A 25,272-nucleotide genomic window follows, 5' to 3' on the forward strand; every position below is an offset into this window, starting at 1 on the left:
CGCGAGAGCGGTCTACTTCACACCTCCTCGGAAACAGACAGTGAACATGTCTTCTGGAACAACAACCTGTCCAACTCAACTCACATTTTCTTTTCTTCCGTGTATCCTGTTTGTCCCTGATATTCCAAACGTGGACTTTTAAAGGTAATTGGAAATTGGCGGTTCTTTATTGTTTTACCAGAGGGCGCGCGCTATGATAGGCCGACATAATACGTCACACAGCGGCTGCTCTACCAGCGCGAGACCACATGTGTAGGAGAGTTTTATTGCAACTAAACACTTCTGTTTTGTTTTTTTTCATAAACAGAAGAGAGAGAGAAAAGTAAGAGCAATGGCATCCATGGCACAGAACGCTACCAGCGTGCCCGGGAACCTCACCAACCAGTTCGTCCAGCCACCGTGGCAGGTGGCGCTCTGGTCGCTCTCCTACAGCGCGGTGGTCGCGGTGGCCGTGTTCGGCAACCTCATCGTCATCTGGATCATTCTGGCCCACAAACGCATGCGGACGGTCACCAACTACTTCCTGTTAAACTTGGCGTTTTCCGACGCGTCGGTGGCGGCGTTCAACGCGCTGGTGAACTGTATCTACGCCGCCCACGGGGACTGGTACTTTGGTGAGGCGTACTGCAAATTCCACAACTTCTTCCCCGTCACGGCCGTGTTTGCGAGCATCTATTCCATGACGGCGATTTCGGTGGACAGGTAAATACCCCCCCAAACTATGGCTGTAAACTATGGCTTATTCTCTCCGTAATGGACGGAGAGAATAAGTGGCGCCTGCCTCACGCAGCCTTGTATCCATCAATCAAATAATGAAACATCCACGCCGCGTGTACGTGGATGTTTACGATGACACTGTAAAGTCTGGATTACTTTTTGCATATATATTGGCATCCGCTAATTTGATTATGACCCCATGCATCGTTCTCCACGCGTCCAAGCTTTCCATTTCACAGTTTAGGACATGCTACAATCCGTGGTGTAACCCGCGTGTGCGTGTGTGCGTGAGTGTGTGTGTGTGTGTGTTTGTGTGTGTGTGTGTGAGTGTGTGTGCGTGTGCGTGTGTGTGTGTGTGTGTGTGAAAGGTAAATATGTGCGTGTTTGTGTGTGTGAGATTTTATGCCTCTGCATCGGTGGTCTGTTTGCATGTGTGGTGTGGTGTGTGTGTGTGTGTGTGTGTGTGTGTGTGTGTGTGTGTGTGTGTGTGTGTGTATATGTGAGCTGGCACACGTGTGTTTTTGTGTGGATTGCCGTGTGTGTGCATGTGTGTTTAAAGAGTGTGTGTGTGTGCCTGTGTTTGATTATTCTTTTGTGCTGGCTTTTGTGCCAGCACCTTTATGCAATGAAAGTGTCTCCAACCAGACCCAAATGTGCACATCCATTCACACACCCTCCGCTTATGCAAATTAAACCGTTTTTCCCCCGCTTCACATGACTCCACCACGGACCTGCGGCCCTCACTTATTTATTCACCCTCTCCTTCCCGCCGCGTGTCAGCGGAGTACTACACTTCCATTAGCTCAGACGACAGGGTCATCAGCCCTACTATAAACGTACTTGTGCATCTGGGGTCCCTGAGTCATGGAATGGACAGCGAGAGGCTGTGTGTGTGTGTGTGTGTGTGTGTGTGTGTGTGTGTGTGTGTGTGTGTGTGTGTGTGTGTGTGTGTGTGTGTGTGTGTGTGTGTGTGTGTGTGTGTGTGTGTGTGTGTGTGTGTGTGTGTGTGTGTGTGTGTGCGTGTGTGTGTGTGTGTGTAGATATTCTCACCTGCCCCTCCTCCACCCTCGTTGGATGAAATGAATGCGTGAGTGATTGGCGTTGTACTGGGATGATGGACACTTTGCCGCGGGGTCTCGTATGGACTGCGACCCCCTGCGCTGAAGGGCCTGAGAGGGTCGCCTCTGAGGATTCCTATCTCCTGAAGTATGCACTCGAGGGAATGCCGCCACGCGTGTGCCGACCAGCGCGCCAAAACAGACCCCTCTTCACCCGATAGTTTCATCTTCTCTCTTCCTCTCACTCGGCTCTCTCTCGGTCCATACCCCCTCTTTATCTTTCCATTTTCTCTCCCTCCTCCATTGCCTCTCTTTCGTCGTCTCTCTGTCCTCCATACTCTCTTACACTTCTTTCTCCCCCCCATCCTCTCTCTTCCATGTTCTATCTCCCCAGCCTCGTTGTCCCTGTTTTCTTTTCTGTCTGCCTCTTATATTTTCTCAAAGACATATTCTCTTATTATTTTCTCTCCCTGTGTCCCGTGTCTTTTCCTAGATGAGGGCCCTATGCACTCCTTATAGAGCTACATTGAAAACGGTTGGCGTTAATCAACGGATCTCCGGTTGACGTAATTAGCGTGCCGCTGAATGACAGGAAGTCCACAATTATCGATGGAAAAAGCTTGTGTGAAACCACAATTAAAATACAATGTCATTATCCTCATTCTCTGTAATAATAAGTTAATATTTGAGATTCATGCAAAATTAAGAGTCTTCCCCATCTTCAGAGAAATGTGGAAGGGAAAGACCGGGATACTCAGTGTTCATGAAGAGCAAGGAAATTACAAATGAACACAACGCTGATATGGATTATACAGTATCTATGTTTAATAGAACCTGTGATAATGCATAATTTTAATATATAATTTTCTGTGGCTGACTATGTAAGATGAGCTACGTAACTCAATATTGTTCTATGGGAATGTGAGACTGGTTTCCTTCCTTCCTTGCTTCTTTCTTGTTTTATTTAATTCCAACCTTCTTTCCTCCCTTCCTTCCTCCCTCCACTCAATCTTCTGTCCATTCATTTAATTCCCTCCTGCAGTATTTTAAACCCCCTGTGGTCAAAGTCCAATTGGTACGCCCCAGAAAGCCAACGTGTTGCCTATATCCAACCATAAACCCGAAGGTACAATCCATTTAGTAAGCATGGGCCATAAGAACTGGTAGTAATAAATATGATAAATATGATCAATAACATATAATAATAATATCAATACATTTATGAACAGTGTCTTCAGCCTGAGATCTGTTCACCGGCCGATCTTGTATTTGTTCATATAAATATTCATATTAAATATATTTCTTCATAAGACTGTACAAAGTGGCTTTAGCAGCACATGTATCGATAGTAAGTTAGATAGATAGATAGAGAGATAAATAAAGCTGTATTATTCCCCGGAGGGGAAATTAAGTCCTTTGTTACAGCACAGCAGCAGTGGACGACACATACAATACAATAAAATAAACAAGAGTAGTGCTCAGGAAAACAAAAATAGCCTAAAGTAAAGGCTAAAGTAAGGACAAACAGGGAAAACAGGGCAAACAGGGCAACCAGCATAAACAGTATAAAGGATAAATGATCAAGTGGCCCAGTGGCCCTATCACAGCGTTCGGTACTAGAGAAGACATGATCCACATCAGGCGGTGAAGGTGAGCAGTGGGAGTACACCGAGCGTTGCGTCGTACCCCCGGGGCTCTGCTCTCCTTCAGCCGAGGCAGCGGGTTCGACGGGTCGGGTATTTTTGGTCGGAGACGTCCCTTTGAGTTAATCAACTGTGAGTGGGGGCAGAGGACACGGAGCTGACCCGCCGTGTTTCAGACGTAACCCCAGGTCCTGTATCTCCTAACCCCATGTCCTGCGCTGCCTCGTGGCCCCTGTGTGTCTGGAAATGGCACCAGGCCACGTTACGTGAGCGTCTGTGGCCTCGCCGCTCATCGTCGCTAAACCGTTGGCTTTGAGGCCGCCGGAGTCGTGCTATCCAACAGCTAACCAGTTGCGTACCAACAGCCGCTATGTGAATGGAAGGTAACCGTTTGTTGTTGCTAGCAACCCGCAACGGTTTTCCTGAATAGCTAAAATTTGGGAGCTACACTTTACAATTTATGTTGCTTCTAAATCCTTGATCAGCTCCTAAACTGGGATGAGATAACAGGTTTTGGTCAGTTACATCAGGTTAGTTTGATGTGTTCGAGGGATGCCTGTTGTAAGGTGGTTTCCAGGGATTCCTGAAAAACACGGGTACGGCTTTAATACAGGGGTAGGCCTCTTCATGTAATGACTTCCCGCTGCTGGAATCATGGCTACCAGCTGCAGTCCAACTTCATGGTGTGAATTATCATTGCCACAGCCAGAATAATTCTAAGCATCTTGAAATGCTGATTTGCTGTCTTGTTATTTAGTAAATCAATACATAGTAGATAAAGCTATAAATGCCCTAATTGATTAGATTCACATCATTGATTCAAACAAGTATTGTTATATCTACATAATCCTGCTCAAAAGCTCAATTAGGATTCTAAGTAAACTGCATGTGAAATGTTGATTTGCAGTCAGTGTTATTTGGTCAGTCAATAATGCTACAAATCCCTTCATTGATTCATATCATTGATTACAAAATAATTGTTAAATCTACATAACCCTTCCCCAAAACTCAATACTGATTGTAAATAAACTACTTTCATGGAACACTTTGCAAACCAATTAAAATCCTCTCAAATTAGTACAGCCGGCCAGGTTAAGATAACGACCTCCGCTATTCCGTGTAACGGTGACACAGACAGACAGAAGGCCGTCCGCTCTATCTTCCCTGCGTCATGTTCTGTTTCTATTGAGGAGGTTTGCGTTTGGTTAGGTATATTTGCACAAAATATTAATATTAATTAATTAATAATAATATCCATATTAAAAAGATCACTCGTTGCCAATCAGAAACTATAGATCCAAGCATCGGTGTACAGACCCCCAGTGTAGAGACCCCCAGTGTAGAGAGTACAGACCCCCAGTGTAGAGACCCCCAGTGTAGAGAGTAGAGACCCCCAGTGCTAGAGTAGAGACCCCCAGTGTAGAGACCCCCAGTGTTAGAGTAGAGACCCCCAGTGTAGAGACCCCCAGTGTTAGAGTAGAGACCCCCAGTGTAGAGACCCCCAGTGAAGAGACCCAGTATACCTCCGGTGGTCAACACCGAAAATTAACTGGGCCTTTCGAGGTAACTGCCTTGCTCGGGAAAAGCCAGACTCACAAGCCACGTTAGTAATCTCTGTCAGGAAATCGAACTCCTGTTACCCAAGAAAGTGCTCTCCCCTTTCAAGCCTGTCCATGAAACATGGGTACCGATCCCCCATTTTCAGACGAAAATTTCAAGTGCGGAAATTTTTCTCCCCTTAGCAGGGCTGCCGAGAGTCCCTCATCATACTCTTGATGATGGTCCCTCCAGGCTTTGGTGTTTGATCCCTAGCCCCAGCAGGTACCCTGCATATCCCCCCCCCAATGTCCACTCAGGCCCCCTACAGGCTCCCTGGATGACCTGCATCTGATCTCAAAGCGACCATAAGGCAACCTCAAAGCGACCTCAAAGGGACCTCAAAGGGATCTCGAAGCAAAATGACGAAACCATTAACAACGGTTCAACAGAAATGTCAGCCGGCAGAAATTCACATAGTAGAACTTTGTGTGTGTGTGTGTACAATCGCGAATTTAACAGTATGAGTGAAACACCTGAGAGACAGTATCACAGCTGCCTCACTTAGACACTGTGCATTAACACTTTCTCACGAAACAAGGAAAAGGCCCCCGGCTCCTCCTGACTGACTTGCATGCTGGTGCGTTACCAGTGCGGTCGCGCTGGGATCACACGGGATAAACGCTGCTGCGTGCGCTCTGTGTTCGCTCGCGCGTGGCAGCAGACGGGCTGCCATGATAACACGTATGTAGTTCGTACATGTTTTCATGTGCTATTGATATCTGGAAGAGGGTGGGGAGGCTCGCAGAGCTGTGACGGAGCGCCCCGTTGAGGAACCCAGCTCACTGTGAAGACTGCTGAAGGAAGGCAATGCAATCAGTGAGGGATGCGTTTTGGGATGTGTGTGTCTGTGTGTTTGTGTGTGTGTGTGTGTGTGTGTGTTGTTGTGGGTCTTAAGTGTGTGTATATGGTTGTGAGTGCATGCGTGGTTGTGTGTTTGTATGTGTTTGTGTGCTTGTGAACGTATGTATGTATATGCATGTGTATCTGTGTGTATGGGTGTGTGTTCTTGCATGCATGTGTATGTGTGTGTTTGTGTGTGTGTGTGTGTGTATATGGGATATATATATATATATCCATATATATGTGTGTTTCGGAGTGTGTATGTGCCCCTTTGAGAGCGTAATCAATGCGGTGACATTGATGTTGGGCCATTCTTGAGGACCCATTGCATTAGCATCTCATGAATGGACGTGAGGCTGCAGTAGACTCGCACAGTGCATGGGAAAGTTGTGCAGGGCCTGTGTAAATGGTGTGTCAGTTGGTGAGTGGGAGAGTAAGTGGTTTTCGTTTCTTGCAGGTTCCCTTGATTATACAAAATTGCTAATTTGTTCACTGTGTCATTACCATTTGACCCAACCTAATTCATCCGAAACTTTGTTTGTTTTATGTACAGCCTCATTATATGATTATGCAATGACACTCAAACCCTCCAGATGAGACTCTTATAGCCCAGCCCAGCTTACGTCATCCCTTCCCTCTCTTCAGGTACATGGCCATCATCCACCCACTGAAGCCGCGCCTCTCCGCCACGGCCACCAAGGTGGTGATAGTGTGTATCTGGGGGCTGGCGGTGGTGCTGGCCTTCCCCAACTGCTTCTACGCCACCATCAGAACGTACCCTCTCAGGACGAAATGCTACGTGAACTGGCCGCGCGCCCAGGACACCTTCATGTGAGACCACGTCTTCCTGCTTCCTACCTCCTCTCAGAAATATGGGGATTCTTGTTGGTACTCTGGTACCAGGGGGCTGGATAGGGCTAGGGATAGGGGGCTCCACTCCCAGTCAGAACGGGACTGGGCCTGGGCTGAACCCCAAGAATGTCCTCATTCTACCCGTTGAATAACTCCTACCTTCTCCTGGAAGAGTTTATCAATTAACTTTAAGTCCCTTTGGGGAAGACAGAACTAAATGAATAATTAGCCAGTAGTAATAAGCATTAAATAGAGGGGAAAGGATAAATCGGCCTTTGTATATTTAGTTTGTTTTAAGGTGAAGATAAGTGTTCAGGGCTGGTTCAAATAAATAAATGTAATGTAATGTGTTCAAAATCCTTGTTTTAAAGATGTTTTGTTAATAATAATAATAATAAAAAATAGGTGCTACATTAAACCAAAAACAAACACTCTCTAACAGTGTTACAGTTAGAGACATGCATTGATTGACCATAGCATCCCCCGCTGACAGGTACCACATCATCGTGGCCATGCTGGTGTATTTGCTGCCCCTACTGGTGATGGGCATCACCTACACCATCGTGGGGGTCACACTGTGGGGAGGAGAGATCCCAGGGAACTCCTCTGATAACTACCATGGACAGCTGAAGGCCAAAAGAAAGGTACCGTGGAAACATGGATGAATATAAACATGAACATGTTGTTGTGCCGCAGGACCAGAGGACCCCTGAGCTGGATGCAGTGTCGCTGTGTGTTTTCGCTTCTAATAGAACTCAAGTCCTCGATGCGAAAACCCTCCCTTGTGAGTGGAGCTTATACAGAGAATCAGCATAGCGACCAAACAAAACAACCTACGCAGTATAAAACATCAATCAACCATCTATCGATTGGATTAGTGTGAGTTAAGGTGTAGGGCGTGATGCCACGCTGATGGGCATCATGGGATAAATGTGGCACGCTAATTCACTCCTACACAGAAATTGGCAAAAGATTCCGCCTTTGATTCCAGAAGCATTAGTAATTGGGGGCCCATAAAACAAAGAGCCCCCACTGACTCGGTGGTGGGGCGGGCCCTTGGATGCTGTTAGGCTGAGCCTCTGGCACAAGCCATCCTGGAGGACGGCTGCAGGCTTCCTAGTTCTCTGATAAATCCACTCTGTTATTTGTTATTGTTGTGTACAAAGCACTGGTGACGGACCGCCCTGCTGCTACAAATGACCCTCAGGCCGTGTCCATGGTCATTCCTTTAAAGTTGCTGGCTTCCTGGCCCTTGTGCCCAGCAGCTCATCTTGGCTTGTTTAAAACCCTGGTTAATATTTATGGTCACATTCAAGTGTGAACGACGTTCAGTGTTTTGTGAATGTAGTTCCCAGTTGGGGATATGAACTACATTCAGTGTTTTTTTTTTATTAATACACTGCCGTTGGGGATATAAACTACATTCAGTGTTCACATAATAACACGCGTAATGGTAGTGGGAACGACATTATAAATTATATTTCCACTTTCATGAAATTGGAATTCAGCCGTATTTCATATCGTATGATTACAAACAACGAAAACATCAGGAAGTGTTGAATCTATTAGTGTATACACATTATGAAGCACTGCCACGATTTCACATGAAACCTCCATCCCAAAATGTTACCGTATTCATCACTTTTAACACTGTATCGTACCAATTCCCCCGTGGTTCCTGACCGGTCTTTTTGCCTTTATGAGGGCAGGACATGAATGTGTTAGTTCATAACTACTGAATCTCTGATCTTCTTATCCTGACAACGTGTGACTCTGCTCATGGCGTCTTGTCAAAGTGCTACCATAGCTGTTGAGCGAACCGTTCTGTAAATTACAGACGTTGATCGATGGCTGAGGTGCGGATTCATTGCTATTGCAGGTTTTTTCCACCAATCAAATAGCTTTTTCCTACGGGGGGTGGAGTTCCTTATTTACAATGTTGGGAAAGTCATTAATTTCTCTGTTCCGCAGGTTTTTTATATCAATGTTAATTCAAGTGGTGTTATTACAAAAGTGTGTGTGTTTGATAGTGTGTGTGTGTGTGTGTGTGTGTGTGTGTGTGTGTGTGTGTGTGTGTGTGTGTGTGTGTGTGTGTGTGTGTGTGTGTGTGTGTGTGTGTGTGGGTGGGTGTGGGTGTGTTTGTGTATTTACAGTGGTATCCGTGTTTTGCTACATGGTTTTATATCCCAGGGCATAAGAACAATTGGGTTGTTCTTGAACCAATTACACCTGACAGATGTTGATTGCTCATAATAAATACAATACTATACGATGCACTGTTGGTAGGAGTGTGGGGGAAAAACATTTATCATCGGGGGACACGAGTAATTCAGAATGCCTTTGGGGGCCGAGAAAATTCTGGCATGTCTTAGCCATTCAATTATAATAAACTAAATATATTGCTAAAATAAATTATTGATAATTTGAAATTAAAAGTCAAAACAACAGTTATTTGACTAAAATCCTTGTATCTAATTCAACATTAACACAACAGAAATACATATTGTACAGTTGTTGTTCCATAAAAAAATCCTTTTTGATACCTATCTGTATTTATGGTATCTGCACTGAACATGAATAGGAGTATCGGAGTGCATTCAAACATTGTTTTGTTGTTTTGTTTTGTTTATGTAGCCATCACAACACACCCATACAAAATATATGGTCAGTGGGAAGAGCTTAACTAATTGTATGGCTTTGCCGGCGATTTCTGAGAAAAACCCATGTGACATTTAATCATAATTTGTGTTTCCGGTCCAGATGTCATTTCTGCTAATCTCTATGAACATTTTAAAAGAAGATATCAAAGCTAATAAAAAGCTACATCAGCGTGAGCCGTGACCGACGGGTTCCGAGATGGTTGCCCTCTGCAGGGACTGTTTACCTGCATTCAACAGAAGCTTGCTCTAACGTGATCGATCAATAATACTCTGAGTTGGACTACAAACAGACTACAAACATAAGCCAGAGCACTGCGGATACCAAAACCTTGTTGCCTCCAGATTCTGCATTTGATTCAAATGTAGATATGCTTATAGAGGCTAATACTATACACACACATGTTGCTTCAATACAGGGGGCGGGGGGAATCTAATATCAGATCAATCAATCAATCAATTTCATATATTGATTAACATCACGTTGGGATCATCTTGCTGAAATGCTCTATTTGAGTTTGGTTTTTCACCGAGATTTTAACAATTGTAAAAAGGTACATTTGAAGATTCACAGTTACCCAATGTCACTTTGACGTAAGCTGAAAGTGAAAGCTCACTTTCAGGTTCATCTGACTTGAACAGACGGTTAAGTGCAAGAGTGAAAAAGACAAACTCATGTGTTTGAATGCAGCCGAAGCCAATGGAAGCACTGTCCTATACCTTTACTTGTTTGGTTTCGGTCTTACTCCTAGTGAAACACGTGGATTAGAAAACGTTTCCGCAGGGCTTTGTCGCTGAATTGCTCTCACCTTCTACTCCATTCACACCTTTTCAGGCGGACTGTTATTTTCAGTGAAGCAGAGCTACATGAAAGTGAGAAGCGATTTTTTTGTATTGTCACATCAGTTTCAGTTTCATCCACATCACATCTTCGGATAAATGTCAATGACGATAATCAAGCTCTGATCATTGCAGGCTTGATTAGCCTCCTGCTTCTGTTGACTCAAAGTGTCCCCTGATAATTGCACAATGAGGAGAATGAAATTAGATCTACCACTCATCACTAATCCTGGATCATTGATCATTGACTTCAAATGTATGTGTGTATGTGTGTGTGTCTGTTTGTGTGTATATGTGTGTTTGTTTTTATGTGTTTGTGTGTGTCTGTGTATGTATGTGTGTGTGTGTGTGTGTGTGTGTGTGTGTGTGTGTGTGTGTGTGTGTGTGTGTGTGTGTGTGTGTGTGTGTGTGTGTGTGTGTGCGGGTGTGTGTGTCTGTGCGAATGGCTGTGAAAATGGGGCTGATCTTGAATGGACTGCAGTCAAAGCATATGACATGACTAGCTGAACACATGGAGGACAGGAAAGAGAGTGCTCATCACATTAACCCAGCCCAATTACTTTCCTTTTTGATATTAAAAGCATCAGCGGGGATTTTCCAATACAAATCTTTAGTGCCGTTTTTCCCTTCAAATAATTTATTGAGATTGCTTTTAAAAATCTGAGCTTAGAATTAATCATTCATCTGCCTTCAATTTGTCATGATTTCTTTGGTTATTTATTATTTAAGATATTTAAGATATTTCTTGGATTCGGATGCGAGGCAGAATATTCGTCTTTGAATATAATTTTGCCTTATCTTCTAACTGAAAAAACTGGAGTACCTACCCACTGATGAACCGAATGAAAAGAGACTTCACCACACAGCGTTCCCTCCCTGGCCTGACCCATCAGGTCTAAGCTGTCACCAGCGCTCAGCTCACAGCCTCCCAGAGTTCAACGATCCTTCAGAGACACTTCTCTCTCTCACAGCCCCAGGAGAAGGTCAACAGTCTCCTTCTTCCTTGAAGCAGAAAAAACAAATAACTTTGGTTCTGAGTGTAGCCCTGTCAACGTATCCCTCCTGTTTGCTTGTCGCAGGAGGAACAGGTCCTCTGTGGGGGGGCTCGATCACCATAGGGGGCCACGGTCGGCGTGGGGGTAGCAGCGGGCGTGTTCATGTAAAGATAGCATGTTCTTCACATGTTGGGGACCTCCTGGGGTGTACCGCATGTTGCTCTACCATCAGGTGGTTGAGTTTTACACCCCCACACAAGCTGTGAGGGTGGAGTCAGTGTTCGTCAAGAAGAAAATAATTAAGGGGTTTTCGTTTGGAATTGATTACGGAGTTCTTCAAATAAACACACAACATTCGCAGTAGAACCAGGGTTGTCCTGGTTCTACTGCGAATAGGGTTATAGGGTGGTAGGAATAGGGTAGTAGGGTGGTAGGAATAGGATAGTAGGGGGGTAGGAATAGGGCAGTAGGGTGGTAGGAATAGGGTAGTAGGGTGGTAGGAATAGGGTAGTAGGGGGGTAGGAATAGGGTAGGAGGGTGGTAGGAATAGGGCAGTAGGGTGGTAGGAATAGGGCAGTAGGGTGGTAGGAATAGGGTAGTAGGGGGGTAGGAATAGGGCAGTAGGGTGGTAGGAATAGGGTAGTAGGGGGTAGGAATAGGGTAGTAGGGTGGTAGGAATAGGGCAGTAGGGTGGTAGGAATAGGGTAGGAGGGTGGTAGGAATAGGGTAGGAGGGTGGTAGGAATAGGGCAGTAGGGGGGTAGGAATAGGGCAGTAGGGTGGTAGGAATAGGGCAGTAGGGTGGTAGGAATAGGGCAGTTGGGTGGTAGGAATAGGGCAGTAGGGTAGTAGGAATAGGGCAGTAGGGTGGTAGGAATAGGGTAGGAGGGTGGCAGGAGGAATTCGGTTCTACGGTAGTATCGAATTCTACTGGGTTCTGGGTTTGAAGCCACATTTGTGTAGTCTATCTGTAGGGGCCCTGTAGCCTAACCCCTATCTGCTCCTTAACGGTGTGGCAGAACAGTTCCACATAACAATTCAGGTTTTTGTGCAATTACAATTGTCACATACCCTGGACTGGTTGACGCTCCCTCATCTTTAGGCTAAGAGCATCAACAGATGCTGGCATTCTTGCGTCGTTGAATTCCCACCGGAGGCTTATTAATCTTGGAAGGACTCATTGACATTTTAATGAGAGGCTCCTCACTGTAGAGGCAATGGGTGGAGCATATTAAGCATATAACTCATTATAACACCACGGTGCGTGGTGCACAGCTAATACAACGTCACTCATTATAAAGCCTATACACAACGACAGTACTTAAAAAAGTAACACTTTTCTTCACAGAACTTTCCCCAAAAACATTTTCTTTTGTGTTTGACTTCTCAGTGAAACAGTGGCTTCACCGACACTTCAACACACCCAAACCTAACCATTACCTTAACCCTTGAACCTTACCATAACTCTAATCCTAACCATAATCTTAACCCGTAAACCTTACCATATCCCTAACCCTTACCTTAACCTTAACCCTAACCATAACCTTAACCCTAGCCATAACCTTAATTCATCCACCTTACCATAACTGGGGTGATTGGCTAGTGTAAAGCCAAATCAGCTGGACCAGGTCCAGAGAGGTGGAGCTGTGCTAGCTCCATCCATTGGGCTCTGCAGTGAGGACCCGAGCAGATGGAGGTGGAATAAATAGACGCCTATAGCAGCACGCATGCGGTGCAGAAGAGATGATTCATCAACACAGGGGCGGAATCTGAACCGCTTGAGCTTACCCTTGTGTACAAAAAACCCTTCTCTGTCTTTGGGGGGATTTCATCCACCAAATTGAAGAATATCAACAGCAGAAACATATTCAACCCAGCTAGATGCTACTTGGCTTCACTGAGCCCCTAAGAGACCAGGACACAGGTAGATAAGGTATAAACAGTGGTGTAGTGGTCCCTGGAGAAGTGGGTATACTCTAAATGTTTGCCCTTTTTTCAACGCAGCCCAGAAAAACGCCCTGTTTTAGAAACAGTGACATATGAGACTACTCTATTTAGTTTACCCAAAAATCTGTCAGTAGTATTTGCTCATTGTCACATAATTTCTGCTGCTTGATCTCAGGGAGGAGGGATTATGAAATTACTAAACCAATACTGGCCCACAGACTAGTGAGAGACAACTATGCATTTTGAGTGAACTATTCCTTATTCCTGGAATGACACCTATTCTCTCACTTGGCAAGTCAGTAATTTATTTGGTAAACTGTGTCTTTGAACAGCTGATTTGCAACACATAGCATGGGCCAGAGTGTGCCACTATTATAAAATTAACATGACTTGATCAGGAGCAGTTTGTAGGTATTACTGGTCACACAGGCAGCCTGCATGAATGTAAAATATAGATAAGGCAAACATGGTGTTTCAGTAATTTTTTGAACATTTATTTAAATAAAATACTTCAGATCTGAATTTGACAATGCATCCTTGTTCATATTTCACCTTAGATTAAAGAAAACGCACATCATTCTTTTCCACATCAATCATCTTGTTAGATATATATAATATCAATATATATATAAATATCATATGATGATTGAACATCATCATTGAAATTATTCAACACAATTATGTAACAAAACAACAATATTTAGTTTACAAAGAAAAAAAATATATGCATTTACAACACATCAACAGTGATATACTCTCTGAACCCAGTACTGGGTTTCGAACCTTGCTCATACTACAGTATTTTCCAGACAGACTTGCTTTCTGCAGGAGTTTTCACACTGCACTGTCTAGAACGCACAGAAGAGGCAGCACGATAGCTCTTCAACCAGGTCCTTGTGTACTTTCTAGGATCAAACTTGGAAGTAGGCGGGCCATTGATATTAATCATCATCAAGTTTGATATGTTTGAGATCAGTAGGACAGCCCATTTGTCTGAGCTTATATTGTTCATAAGGCTAAAGTTCCTCTCAAACTCTGCTGCACTGACAGGGAATGTTTTCATACAGTTCATGAGTGGTTTTAGGTCCTTGGGCTCACTAGTGGGCTGTTCCAGTAGGTCCCGCATCCCATTCAGTGCTTGGTCTGTGCACAGGTTAAATCGCTTGCACAGTCGCTTAATTTGTTCTTCACCATGGCGGATGCTGGGCTTTGATGGCCATTTACTCTGATCAAGGATGCTGAGGTCCTTGATGGTCTCATCCTCAAAAGACAAGCGTTTCTCCAGATTGTTCACAAGGCTTTGTAAGAACTGGCCTGGATTGATAGAATTCAGCTTTGCCATTGTTTTCAGTGTTGTAGACCGATACTCCCCAGTCTTTTTTGCTTCTAAAGCCTCACTATATTTCTCACATGGACTCTCTTTGAGACTGAAGCTCCTGTGACAGGAGACTTAGTTCATGGAGTGTGTCATACATGAGCCCAAGGTCACAAATAATTCTGGACTTTGAACACAGTCTAGTAAACCTCTGTACATTTGCCTGTCTTCGGTGGACCTCATCTCATCACAGCAAGCATTTCTAAAGTGCTGCACAAGAGCTCCAAGGGATGTCCAAACAGCACTAACAGTCCAAAAGCTACTGGCCACCCAGCGTACATCCAAGATTCTGCCAATGTGAAGAAGTTGTGAGCCTACTTCAACTGCTGCATTTATGAGTTCACGCTCTCGAGGTCAGCCTGGTTGCTACTTCTGACTTCTTTCCTAACATGACACTGGCTCCATCAGATACAAATGTTACCCAGTTTTCATGTAGCCACTCTTCTGTAAAGCCAGCATTAGTTAAACAGGTGAGTAACGCCTGTTCTATGCCATCTGCTCTCTGATTTTCCAGTTCAACAAGTTCAATGAATATGAACTCAGGGCTTTCTTCTTGAATTGATGCTTTAATTGAAACTGTCATGACAGCTTTGTGACTTAAAGAAGATGCCTTGTCAATTAGGACAGCCAACTGACTGGATGATGCTATAATGTAACTGACGATTTTGCTCTGCATCTCACTGGCAACATGTTGTATTATTTGTGTTGCACTATAACGTGAATGAAGTATTGTGCCCATTTTTAGACCATTCAGTTCCTGCAGCTGGATGAGGCTCTCATGATCAGAAAAGGGTCGGGTTTTTTTGGCAATATGGTAGGCTGTTGGAAACACGGCTTCAGTTTCCTTCATGTAGGACTCAGTCATAGCCTCCATTGCATTCTTAATGGCAGCTTTGTCCTGTTGCTCTGCCACGTTCACTGCCTGAGTGTGGGCCTTGGACAAAGCATGTTTACTCACCTTATTTCTCAAGGCAGACAGACTTGTTGTTCTACTTCCCTAGCCAGACAATTGAATTTCAAAGTTCATCCATTCTCTTGAGAGTGATACACCTTGCTCCTTGTTGATCCCAATGGAGTACACACTTCTACAGAGCAGACATCCTGTGAAGCATAAACAAGCAATGCAAAAATACAGACAGTACAAAAATGTATTACTACAGTTACTATTGTCACTGCTTTTTGTCCCCCTTCGTTGCTGTTGTCATCGTCATCATCTACTATTAGTGTAGTTGTTGCTAGTGTCGTTGCTGTGCAACTGTCTGTCTATCTCTCTCTCTCCCACCCACCTATAACCGAAGGATCTGTCCTAGGTTTCTGCCTCTTAAAAGGCAGTTTTTCCTTGCCCCTGTCGCCAAGTGCTTGCTCATGGTGGTACTGTTGGGTCTCTGTAAATGTTATACGGAGTTCGGTCTAGACCTTCTCTATTTGAAAAGTGTCCTGAGATAACTTGAAGTACTTTATCCACAGCTTTATGTGTGCATGGTCCATTTCTTCCACATACATCCAAGGACACACACACACACACACACACACACACACACACACACACACACACACACACACACACACACACACACACACACACACACAATATTTCTCTGTGTCCACTGTTTCAGAAGTTACCCAAACTAGCAATCTACCTAAACTTACCCATTTTTTGGTTTTTGGATCCCAACCAGGGGTTCTTGGATTTAAAATCTTCTTTTTGTTTGGCAGTCCACAAGTCTGGCCAGTCATTACTAATGTCTAGAGAAAAACAACAAAAGTGATTGAATTACAGGTTATGAAATAACTAAAGTGATTGAATAACAGTTTAGTTATTCCCCCCCAAACAGTCATTTACTATGGAGCCCTGGAGGTGACATGGATGGTGTCTTCATGTAACTTACACATGAAGCTGATGAAGCACATGATAGCCGTAGCTATATCCATGACTGTCGAGCCCTGATATGTTATTAACATCATTTACAAGGTCCAGCAATCAAAAAAAGGGCCCACGCCCACCTACCTTAGTTGACGACTTCATCCGAAGTTGTTCCGGCATCTTTGGCTGTGGGCCTAGAAGCATCTCCTTCACTGACAGCATCCTCTCCGACGGGGGTGGGGGGCAGAGCGGGCGTCGACGTTAACTGTACCGGTGTAGCATCGCTAACATTAGCTGAGCTGCTGGCTGATATTGATTCACGAGGACTTTGAAATTGTCAAATGAAATTTTTGTTTGGATAGCTTGCTTCATTTTACCGGATTATTATAGAAAATCATTTAAAGTAAACTTGTAAAAGTTAATTTGTCTTTCGCAATATTTACCTCGGCATGACCCGCCCTTCTCTCCCTCCGATTGGCTCATTCGTCGTCATGCCTACAGTTAACCAATCTAATCAGTAAAGGCAGCGAGTATTAGCCAATAAGAGGCAGAGTAGTGTGGGTCATGGCTTCACCATCCTAAGGAAAAAGTGGGCGATTTGGCTTGCAGATACTACTGAATGGTGCGCATCTGGGGGGATTTAGAAGTGGGTATACGCAATGCTGACTGAAAAATAAGTGGGTATACGCCGTATACCCGCGTATACCCGCATATACCCTGGACTACACCAGTGGGTATAAACTCTGTTGTGCATTGATAGGTCAATGCACCACATGCGTGCAGCCTCACCCAGCTTTAATCAGCACGCCTCGGGCCAGGTGAGGCTGCTTCAACCAGCCATCAAAACACCCACTTTCTCAGCGAGATACCAGGACACAGGTAGATGATGTAGAAAAAAGTTTATTTGAGGGTGGGTAAGATGTTAGAAGGTGAGCAAATGTTCCTTGCTGACATTTCAGAGTAATCCATGAGCCTCGCACATCTCGCACGTCTAATAAGCACAGTCCATGTGAGGCTGCTTCAACCAGACATCAAACACGCATTCTCAGCGAGATTGTGAAGATGGTATGTTTCCTTTGTCGCCATTTTTTCCATTTTTCAGTATTTTCTTTGTTCAGTGTCGCCATTTCTCCCCTTTGAATTGTACAAGGAGTGAACTCATCTTAGGGACGAAAATTAAGAAGGAATCCGTAGAAAGGCACTCTAAAGTGTGTTCGCACAACGGATGCTCTCCCAGTGTTGGTCGTACCACCCCTGGGGTGACCCATTGCCCACCTGCTGTGCGAGGTTCACTCTTCATGGCAGAAGGCGGTCCGCAAACACAGGATATACATGACGAGAATGGTCAAAGCCAAGTCTGTCACCAGGTCTCTCTCTCTCTGTCTGTTTCTGACTTGATCTGTCTCTGTCTGAATGTCTCAATCTTTCTTTGTCTGTTGGTCTGTCTGTCTGTCTGTCTGTCTGTCTGTCTGTCTATTTGTCTATCTCTGTCCCTATCACTCTGTCTGTCTCTGTCTCTCTCTGTCTGTCTCTGTCTCTCTCTGTCTGTCTATTTGTCTGTCTATCTGTCTGTCTCTATATCAGTCTGTCTCTATACACATGCATATCTCTACTAGGAGAGAAATGAAAACCAACGTTTGATGTAGAGTGATGAAACCCTCTACTTGCAAACTCTCTGTCTCTCTCAGTCTCTTAGTCTCTCAGTCTCTCTCAGTCTCTTAGTCTCTCAGTCTCTCTCTCTCTCTCTCTCTCTCTCTCTCTCTCTCTCTCTCTCTCTCTCTCTCTCTCTCCTCGCCCTCTCTCTGATGAGACACGATGAGCACAATGGCATGGAGTCTCGGGCATGGTGGTGGTGCCTTGAGGGATTGAGAAGAGTGTTCCTGTTGAAGTGCCCCGCCATAGATTGCCCTGCCAGTTTAGAGAGGCTGGACAAACCCAGCATACAATCCTGTCTTTGTATGCAAAGATGTTATATTTCTGTTGAAATGTAGGTGTCTGTACTTTTAACTGTATGAGTTGGACTGAAGTCCAATAGATGAGTTAGACTGTAGAGTTCCTGAAGGCCTCATAATTACATTTAGCCATTTTGAAGATGCTTTTACACAGTGAGTTAAAAGTTATGCAGGGAACAATCGCAGCATATCATTGAAATACCTACATACAATACATGCAATTCAAATGAAAGCGATATATATCAAACGATTCAAAGTAAAAAAAAAAAAGTGGCCAGAATTCAGAGTAAATTCATGTCAATCAGCGATCTGGATGAGAAGATGCATGTATATTATTATAGACCTCTGCAGAATAAGTCCCGCCTCCGAGGCTCTTGGTTCCATGTTTAAATGTCCATGGAAAATAACATGAGGGTTTTGAATGATCGTACGAGACAAACTCTGTCGATGGCGAAGAAGTAAAAGCTGCTCAGGTTTTGAACGACACACTTTTTCCATCTAGATTCCACTTGGGTTTTGGATTGTCGGTGCCGTTAAAGTATTTAACTATTATGAAGAAGCATTATGCTAACGCGGATCTGCGCCGACTTAGGACGTCACGACTCTCCCAGTCAAGGATGCATAGCAACGGCAATGTTTCATAGTGGAAAGGGTTAGCTCAGGAGGTAGAGCAGTTGTAGAGCAGTTGTCTTGTAACTAAAAGGTTGCTAGTTCGATCCCCACCTCCTCCTAGCTGAGTGTTGATGTGTCCCTGAGCGAGACACTTAACCCTAACTGCTCCTGACGAGCTTGCTGTCGCCTTGCATGGTTGACTCTGCCGTCATTGTGTGTATTAACCGATGTAAGTCGTTTTGGATAAAAGTGTCTGTTACATGTAAGTGTATGTGTATAGTTTGTCTTCACCGAAATGGCACGGAGGAGGCAATGCTGCTCGTCCATTCACGTGTGAAATGACAATCATGTTAGGTTGTGAATGGTTGCGAGGAACTCCCACCTCCCTAACAAGTATAAACTCTGCGCAGATCAGAACTAGCTCCCGGTTAGCATTAATAATAGTTAACTACTTTAACGGCCCCGACAATACAAAACCAAAGTGGAATCTAGATGGAAAAAGTGTGTAGTTCAAAACCTGAGCAGCTTTTACTTATTCGCCACCTACAGAGTTTGTCACGTACGATCATTCAAAACCCCCATGTTATTTTCCATAGACATTTAAACATGGAACCAAGAGCCTCGGAGGCGGGACTTATTCTTCAGAGGTTTATTATTATCATTCATAGTCCAGAATAGAAGAAAGGCGATACTACTGCACATTCATACCAAGTGCATTGGCTGGTCAGTTAGAAGGAGTCTGCCTCAGGTGTTGTTAGAGGATAGTATAAACTGAACTTCACATAGAATATGTTCTGTTTATACATAATATGAGTAGCACGGAATGCAGCTCTCCAAATATGGCAGCATAACGCTCTGAAACCACCAAAGGGACCGCCAATATTTCGCATTGTCCAGGGTATGTGGCGGCAGTGGGATACACAATGGGTGATTATCTTAAACAAAGAATCTGTTTCCAAAGCTTTTATTCCTCCAGACTGGAGCCACCGAAAATCAGGCCTATAACAAGGTTGGCATGTCATCAATAAAAGCCCTGACAAAATTATCTTTATGCCTTCACATTTTCAAATATGACATCCATCAATGAATAAAGCAGTTCAGCGAGAGGTTACAACTGGAGAATAGTTTAACGTTGTTAAACTGCACTGGGAAACATGTCTGTCTTTCCTCCAGCCCCACAGCCACATCCTGGTGAGGTCTCTGTAACACGCACACGCACACACACACACATGAGTGCAGGCCCGCTCGCAGACGCATGCATACCCACACACACAGAAACTCTCTCACACACACACACACACACACACACACAAACGGACAGACACCCGCATACACACACATGCGCTTGCAAGCACTTCTGCGCAAGCGAGCGCATGCATGCACACTCGCACACACCCGCGCACACGCACACTCTCACAAATGTACATAAATCACACAACCTTGACCCAGAGCTCTCCTAACACACAGTCAGGAGAGCTGTGGAAATCCCAGACGCTTCTAGGAAGTGTTTATGGTCCTCCGGAGAAGAGGAGAGCAGATTGTTCTGCAGCTCTGGACACCGTCCACCTCAGTGCGGGTAGCGCCACTAAACAGATGCTCCACTCAGGGCAGTGGCCACGTTGCACCGAGAAATCCCCGGCTCCTCCCAGCTAGCTGACGGTCGAGGTGTCCCTGAGCAAAACACCTAACCCTCATTGCATCAGACGAGTTGCATGTCGCCTTGCATGGTTGACTCCGTTGTTGGTGTTTGAATGTGTGTATGAATGGCTGTAAGTCGCTCTGGAACTCCCTCCCCCAAGACATCAGAGACTCAGAGTCCCTCCAAGTTTTCCAATCCTGCCTCAAGACCCATCTTTTCTCTACTGCCTTCTCTTTGTGTTTTGATTTCAGCTTATCTTCTGTCTGAATGTGACTTTGCATCTTGTCTAGACATTTGGTTATAGATTTTTTTTAAGATGAGAAACTAATTTACAAAGTAAGTGGCCTTTTTAACATTAACATATTCATACATTTATATATATTGACTTTGCTCATAGTTGCCCAGATGTTTAGTAAAAAATAAACCCATGCATTGATTGTGTTCAACAGTTAGTGCTTTGAAAATCTTTCGCACGGTTTAAAATGGCAGATTGGCTTTTTTTTTTATCCATCTTTTGGGAAACTTTTTTTATGGAACAATTCACACCTTGTTCCGGCAGCAGATGTTGTGGTTTCATCTAGGTGGGGCACCATCAGGTTATCTGTGTGTGTCGCTTGAACAAACTAAATTCGTTATCTGCATCCTGCAGTGATAAATGAAATAGTAAAGTAAATAATAACAGATCTGTCTTATGGGGTTTCCTTTGGCATGCGGCATTCAACCGTCTAACCATATAATTCAACCGTCTTCCTCCATCTATTTCTACCTATATCCATCTATCTTCTTGTATCTCATTCTATCTCCCTCTATCTCCATCTATCACAACTATATCATTCTATCTCCCTCTCTATCCCTCTTTCTCCTTCTATCTCCCTCTATCTCCTTCTTCCACTTCTATCTCCCTCTACCTCCTTTTACCTCCCTCTATCTCCCTCTATCTTCTATCTTCCTCTATCTCCCTCTATCTCCCTCTATCTTTTATCTCCCTCTATCTCCCTCTATCTCCCTCTATCTTATATCTCCCTCTATCTCCCTCCATCTCCTTTTATCTCCCTCTATCTTCTATCTCCCTCTATCTTCTATCTCCCTCTATCTCATATCCCCCTCTATCTCCCTCTATCTCCCTCTATCTTCTATCTCCCTCTATCTCATATCCCCCTCTATCTCCCTCTATCTTCTATCTCCCTCTATCTCATTACCCCCCTCTATCTCCCTCTATATCCCTCTATCTTCTATCTCCCTCTAACTCATATCACCCTCTATCTCCCTCTATACTCCTCTATCTTCTATCTCCCTCTAACTCATATCCCCCTCTATCTCCCTCTATATTCCTCTATCTTCTATCTCCCTCTAACTCATATCCCCCTCTTTCTCCCTCTATATTCCTCTATCTTCTATCTCCCTCTAACTCTTATCCCCTCTATCTCCCTCTATATTCCTCTATCTTCTATCTCCCTCTATCTCATATCCCCCTCTATCTCCCTCTATATTCCTCTATCTTCTATCTCCCTCTAACTCATATCCCCCTCTATCTCCCTCTATATTCCTCTATCTTCTATCTCCCTCTAACTCATATCCCCCTCTATCTCCCTCTATCTCCATGTATCTCCTTCTTTCTTTCTATGTCTCCTTCTATTCCCCTCCATCTCCTATCGCCATCCATCTCATATCTCCATCTCTCTCCTCTGCAGGTGGTGAAGATGATGATCATCGTGGTGCTGACCTTTGCCCTCTGCTGGTTGCCCTACCACATGTACTTCGTGGTGACTGGGGTGTGCAAGTCGCTGAACCGCTGGAAGCACATCCAGCAGGTGTACCTGGCCGTGATGTGGCTGGCCATGAGCTCCACCATGTACAACCCCATCATCTACTGCTGCCTCAACAGCAGGTGGGCACATATACACGCACACACACACATACACATGTGCGTACACACGCATGCACGCATGAATGCACACATGTATTAAAGCACACACGCACACACACAAACAGACAAACACACGCACACACACACAGACACATGAGCGTACATGCACGCATGAATACACACACCTTTTAATGCGTGCACACACTCAAGACACCAACACACGCACACACTTTGGAGAACTCCAAAGTTGTAGTTGTTTTAGTTTAACAGTAATATTTTATTATATCATGCAATATCGATTTTATTGTCTATGGGTGTTCAGATGAAAGGCAGGACAACTTGATGATTTAGCAACTCTAATGGAAGGTCTGAGTGCATTTACGCATTAATCGAAGGACATTATCTCTAGTGGCAACGGTTAATATAAGTGTTCTGTTTACAACAAGTGACTGAATGGTGTAATTCCAAAACACTTTACACAAGGGCATGCATTGTAACTAATGAAGAGGCTATGCTAATGTTGACAAGATACCATTTTCAATGCTAGTCATTGTTGCTACAGAGGACATTTATATTTGAACTAGTGGCCATTTTACTCACTGTAACTGCTGCAAAGGACATGCTATATATAATAATAATAATAATAATAATAATAATAATGCATTATAAACATACCAGTGCATTATATTCTGCTTATAGCACTTAATAATTACAATCACATGTTCATAATGCTTTAGCCATTAACATTAATTATAACACCTTTTCGAGCATTTTATAATGAATAAAAAGGACAAGTAGTACTACATAATTATTATTATTTTGCAAGGATCATGGTGTATTATAATTCTTATAGTTGTAATACATTATGATCAATTTATTATGCAATATAATAGCTGTTATAGTTTTCACTTGCTTAAAGTCCCAAATGACCAAGTAACTTATTATCACCTTTTGACCTTATAATAGTACAATAATAAAAGTCATTATGAATGCATTATAATGTCTTATGATTGGCTTGTGATAATTGTTACGAAGCATCATGAATATTAACAAGCGCTTATAACTATAATCACACAGCGCTATAAACAGATTATAACAAATTTTAAGTATTTTTATAATCCATCATAGACATCGTGAAATATTACACAAAGAGTTTCCCTGATTCTTCCCCATCGGAGTCTTAACCGGTTTTAATCTGCTTCTTGTCCCTTCTCCGCCCTCGAGCTCCCATCCCCCCCGTCCCGTCCCGTCCCGTCCCCTCCCGTCCCGTCCCGTCCCCTCTCCTCCTGTCCCATCCCCTCCCCTCCCGTCCCCCCCATCCCCTCCCCTCCCGTCCCCCCCATCCCGTCCCCTCTCCTCCTGTCCCGTCCCCTCCCGTCCCCTCTCCTCCTGTCCCGTCCCCTCCCGTCCCCTCTCCTCCTGTCCCGTCCCCTCCCGTCCCCTCCCTTCCCGTCCTGTCACGTCCCGTCCCCTCCCCTCCCCCCCTGTCCCCTCCCCCCCCGTCCCTTCCCTTCCCTCCCCTCCCCTCCCCTCCCCCCCTGTCCCGTCCCCCCCTGTCCCCTCCCCCCCTGTCCCGTCCCCCCCTGTCCCGTCCCCCCCTGTCCCGTCCCCCCGTCCCTTCCCTCCCCTCCCCCCTGTCCCGTCCCCCCCATCCCTTCCCTCCCCTCCCCCCCTGTCCCGTCCCCCCCGTCCCTTCCCTCCCCTCCCCCCTGTCCCGTCCCCCCCTGTCCCGTCCCCCCCTGTCCCGTCCCCCCCTGTCCCGTCCCCCCCGTCCCTTCCCTCCCCTCCCCCCCTGTCCCGTCCCCCCCGTCCCTTCCCTCCCCTCCCCCCTGTCCCGTCCCCCCCGTCCCTTCCCTCCCCTCTCCCCCTGTCCCGTCCCCCCCTGTCCCGTCCCCCCCTGTCCCGTCCCCCCCTGTCCCGTCCCGCCCCCCCCACCCCCCAGGTTCCGGGCGGGCTTCAAGCGTGCGTTCCGCTGGTGTCCGTTCATCAAGGTGTCCAGCTACGATGAGCTGGAGCTGCGGACCACGCGGCTGCACCCTGCGCGCCAGAGCAGCATGTGCACGCTGTCGCGCATGGACACCAGCGTCACGGTGACCTCCGACCCCGCTGACGCTGATGGTGCCACCACCACCACCACCACCGCCGCCGCCCTCAGGAAGCCACAGGTGCTCGCCGCCCGGAAGAAGAGCTACATCACCGCGCGCCACGCCGACATCGGCGGCGTCGGCGACACAAATGGCGGCAGCGCCAACGGGGGGGGCGGCGGTGGGGCGGGCGAAAGCGTGAAACCCAAGGGGTTCTCCTAAGCGGCGGGAGTTTCTTTTTTCTTCATTAGGGGGTGGTGGAGTGTGTGGGTGATGACTGGTTTAAGCGGCCTCACCTTGCCCGCGTCACACTGATTGGGCGCTAGTTGAGGCTGCACACCTGTGGCGCATTTAGCAATCAATGTGCATCCACAAGTTGAACCAGCCATCACCGCACACATTCTGGGGAAGGATCTCCCGCATGGCAGCGCGTTCCCCCCCCTCCTGCTGTGTGTCATTACATTCAACTCTGACTATTAAACCGTTTCAAGCATCACCACCCTGCGTCCTTGTTATGGTGGAGCCCTGTAAAAGCCAGGAGAGCGGTGTGGAGAGCGGCGTGTGGCTAGCCCAGTGCATAAAAGGAGTGTGGATTGTGGCAGCCACCCAGGCGGCTTGTAGCATGGACATTGCTGAACAGTGTAGTGCAGTGCAGTGTGTTCACTATATAAATCCAAGTACAATCCATTTTATACAGTACATCGGTGCAGGAGTACAGGCTAAGCGCTCGAT

The 25,272-nt window shown here is 45.4% G+C and overlaps 1 protein-coding gene across 1 annotated transcript; it reads left to right on the plus strand.

Annotated features, from left to right (window-relative positions):
- Positions 1-331: 331 nt before the first annotated feature.
- On the plus strand, positions 332-24,762 carry tacr3a (tachykinin receptor 3a; the record flags this gene model as incomplete). Its single annotated transcript, XM_079730566.1, has 5 exons — positions 332-702; positions 6,503-6,688; positions 7,203-7,353; positions 22,281-22,477; positions 24,399-24,762. 5 exons carry the CDS (start codon positions 332-334, stop codon positions 24,760-24,762), a joined length of 1,269 nt encoding a protein of 422 aa, XP_079586692.1.
- Positions 24,763-25,272: the final 510 nt, after the last annotated feature.

The sequence above is a fragment of the Pollachius pollachius genome (assembly GCF_949987615.1).
Source record: "Pollachius pollachius genome assembly, chromosome: 2".
In the NCBI taxonomy this organism is placed as follows: domain Eukaryota; kingdom Metazoa; phylum Chordata; class Actinopteri; order Gadiformes; family Gadidae; genus Pollachius; species Pollachius pollachius.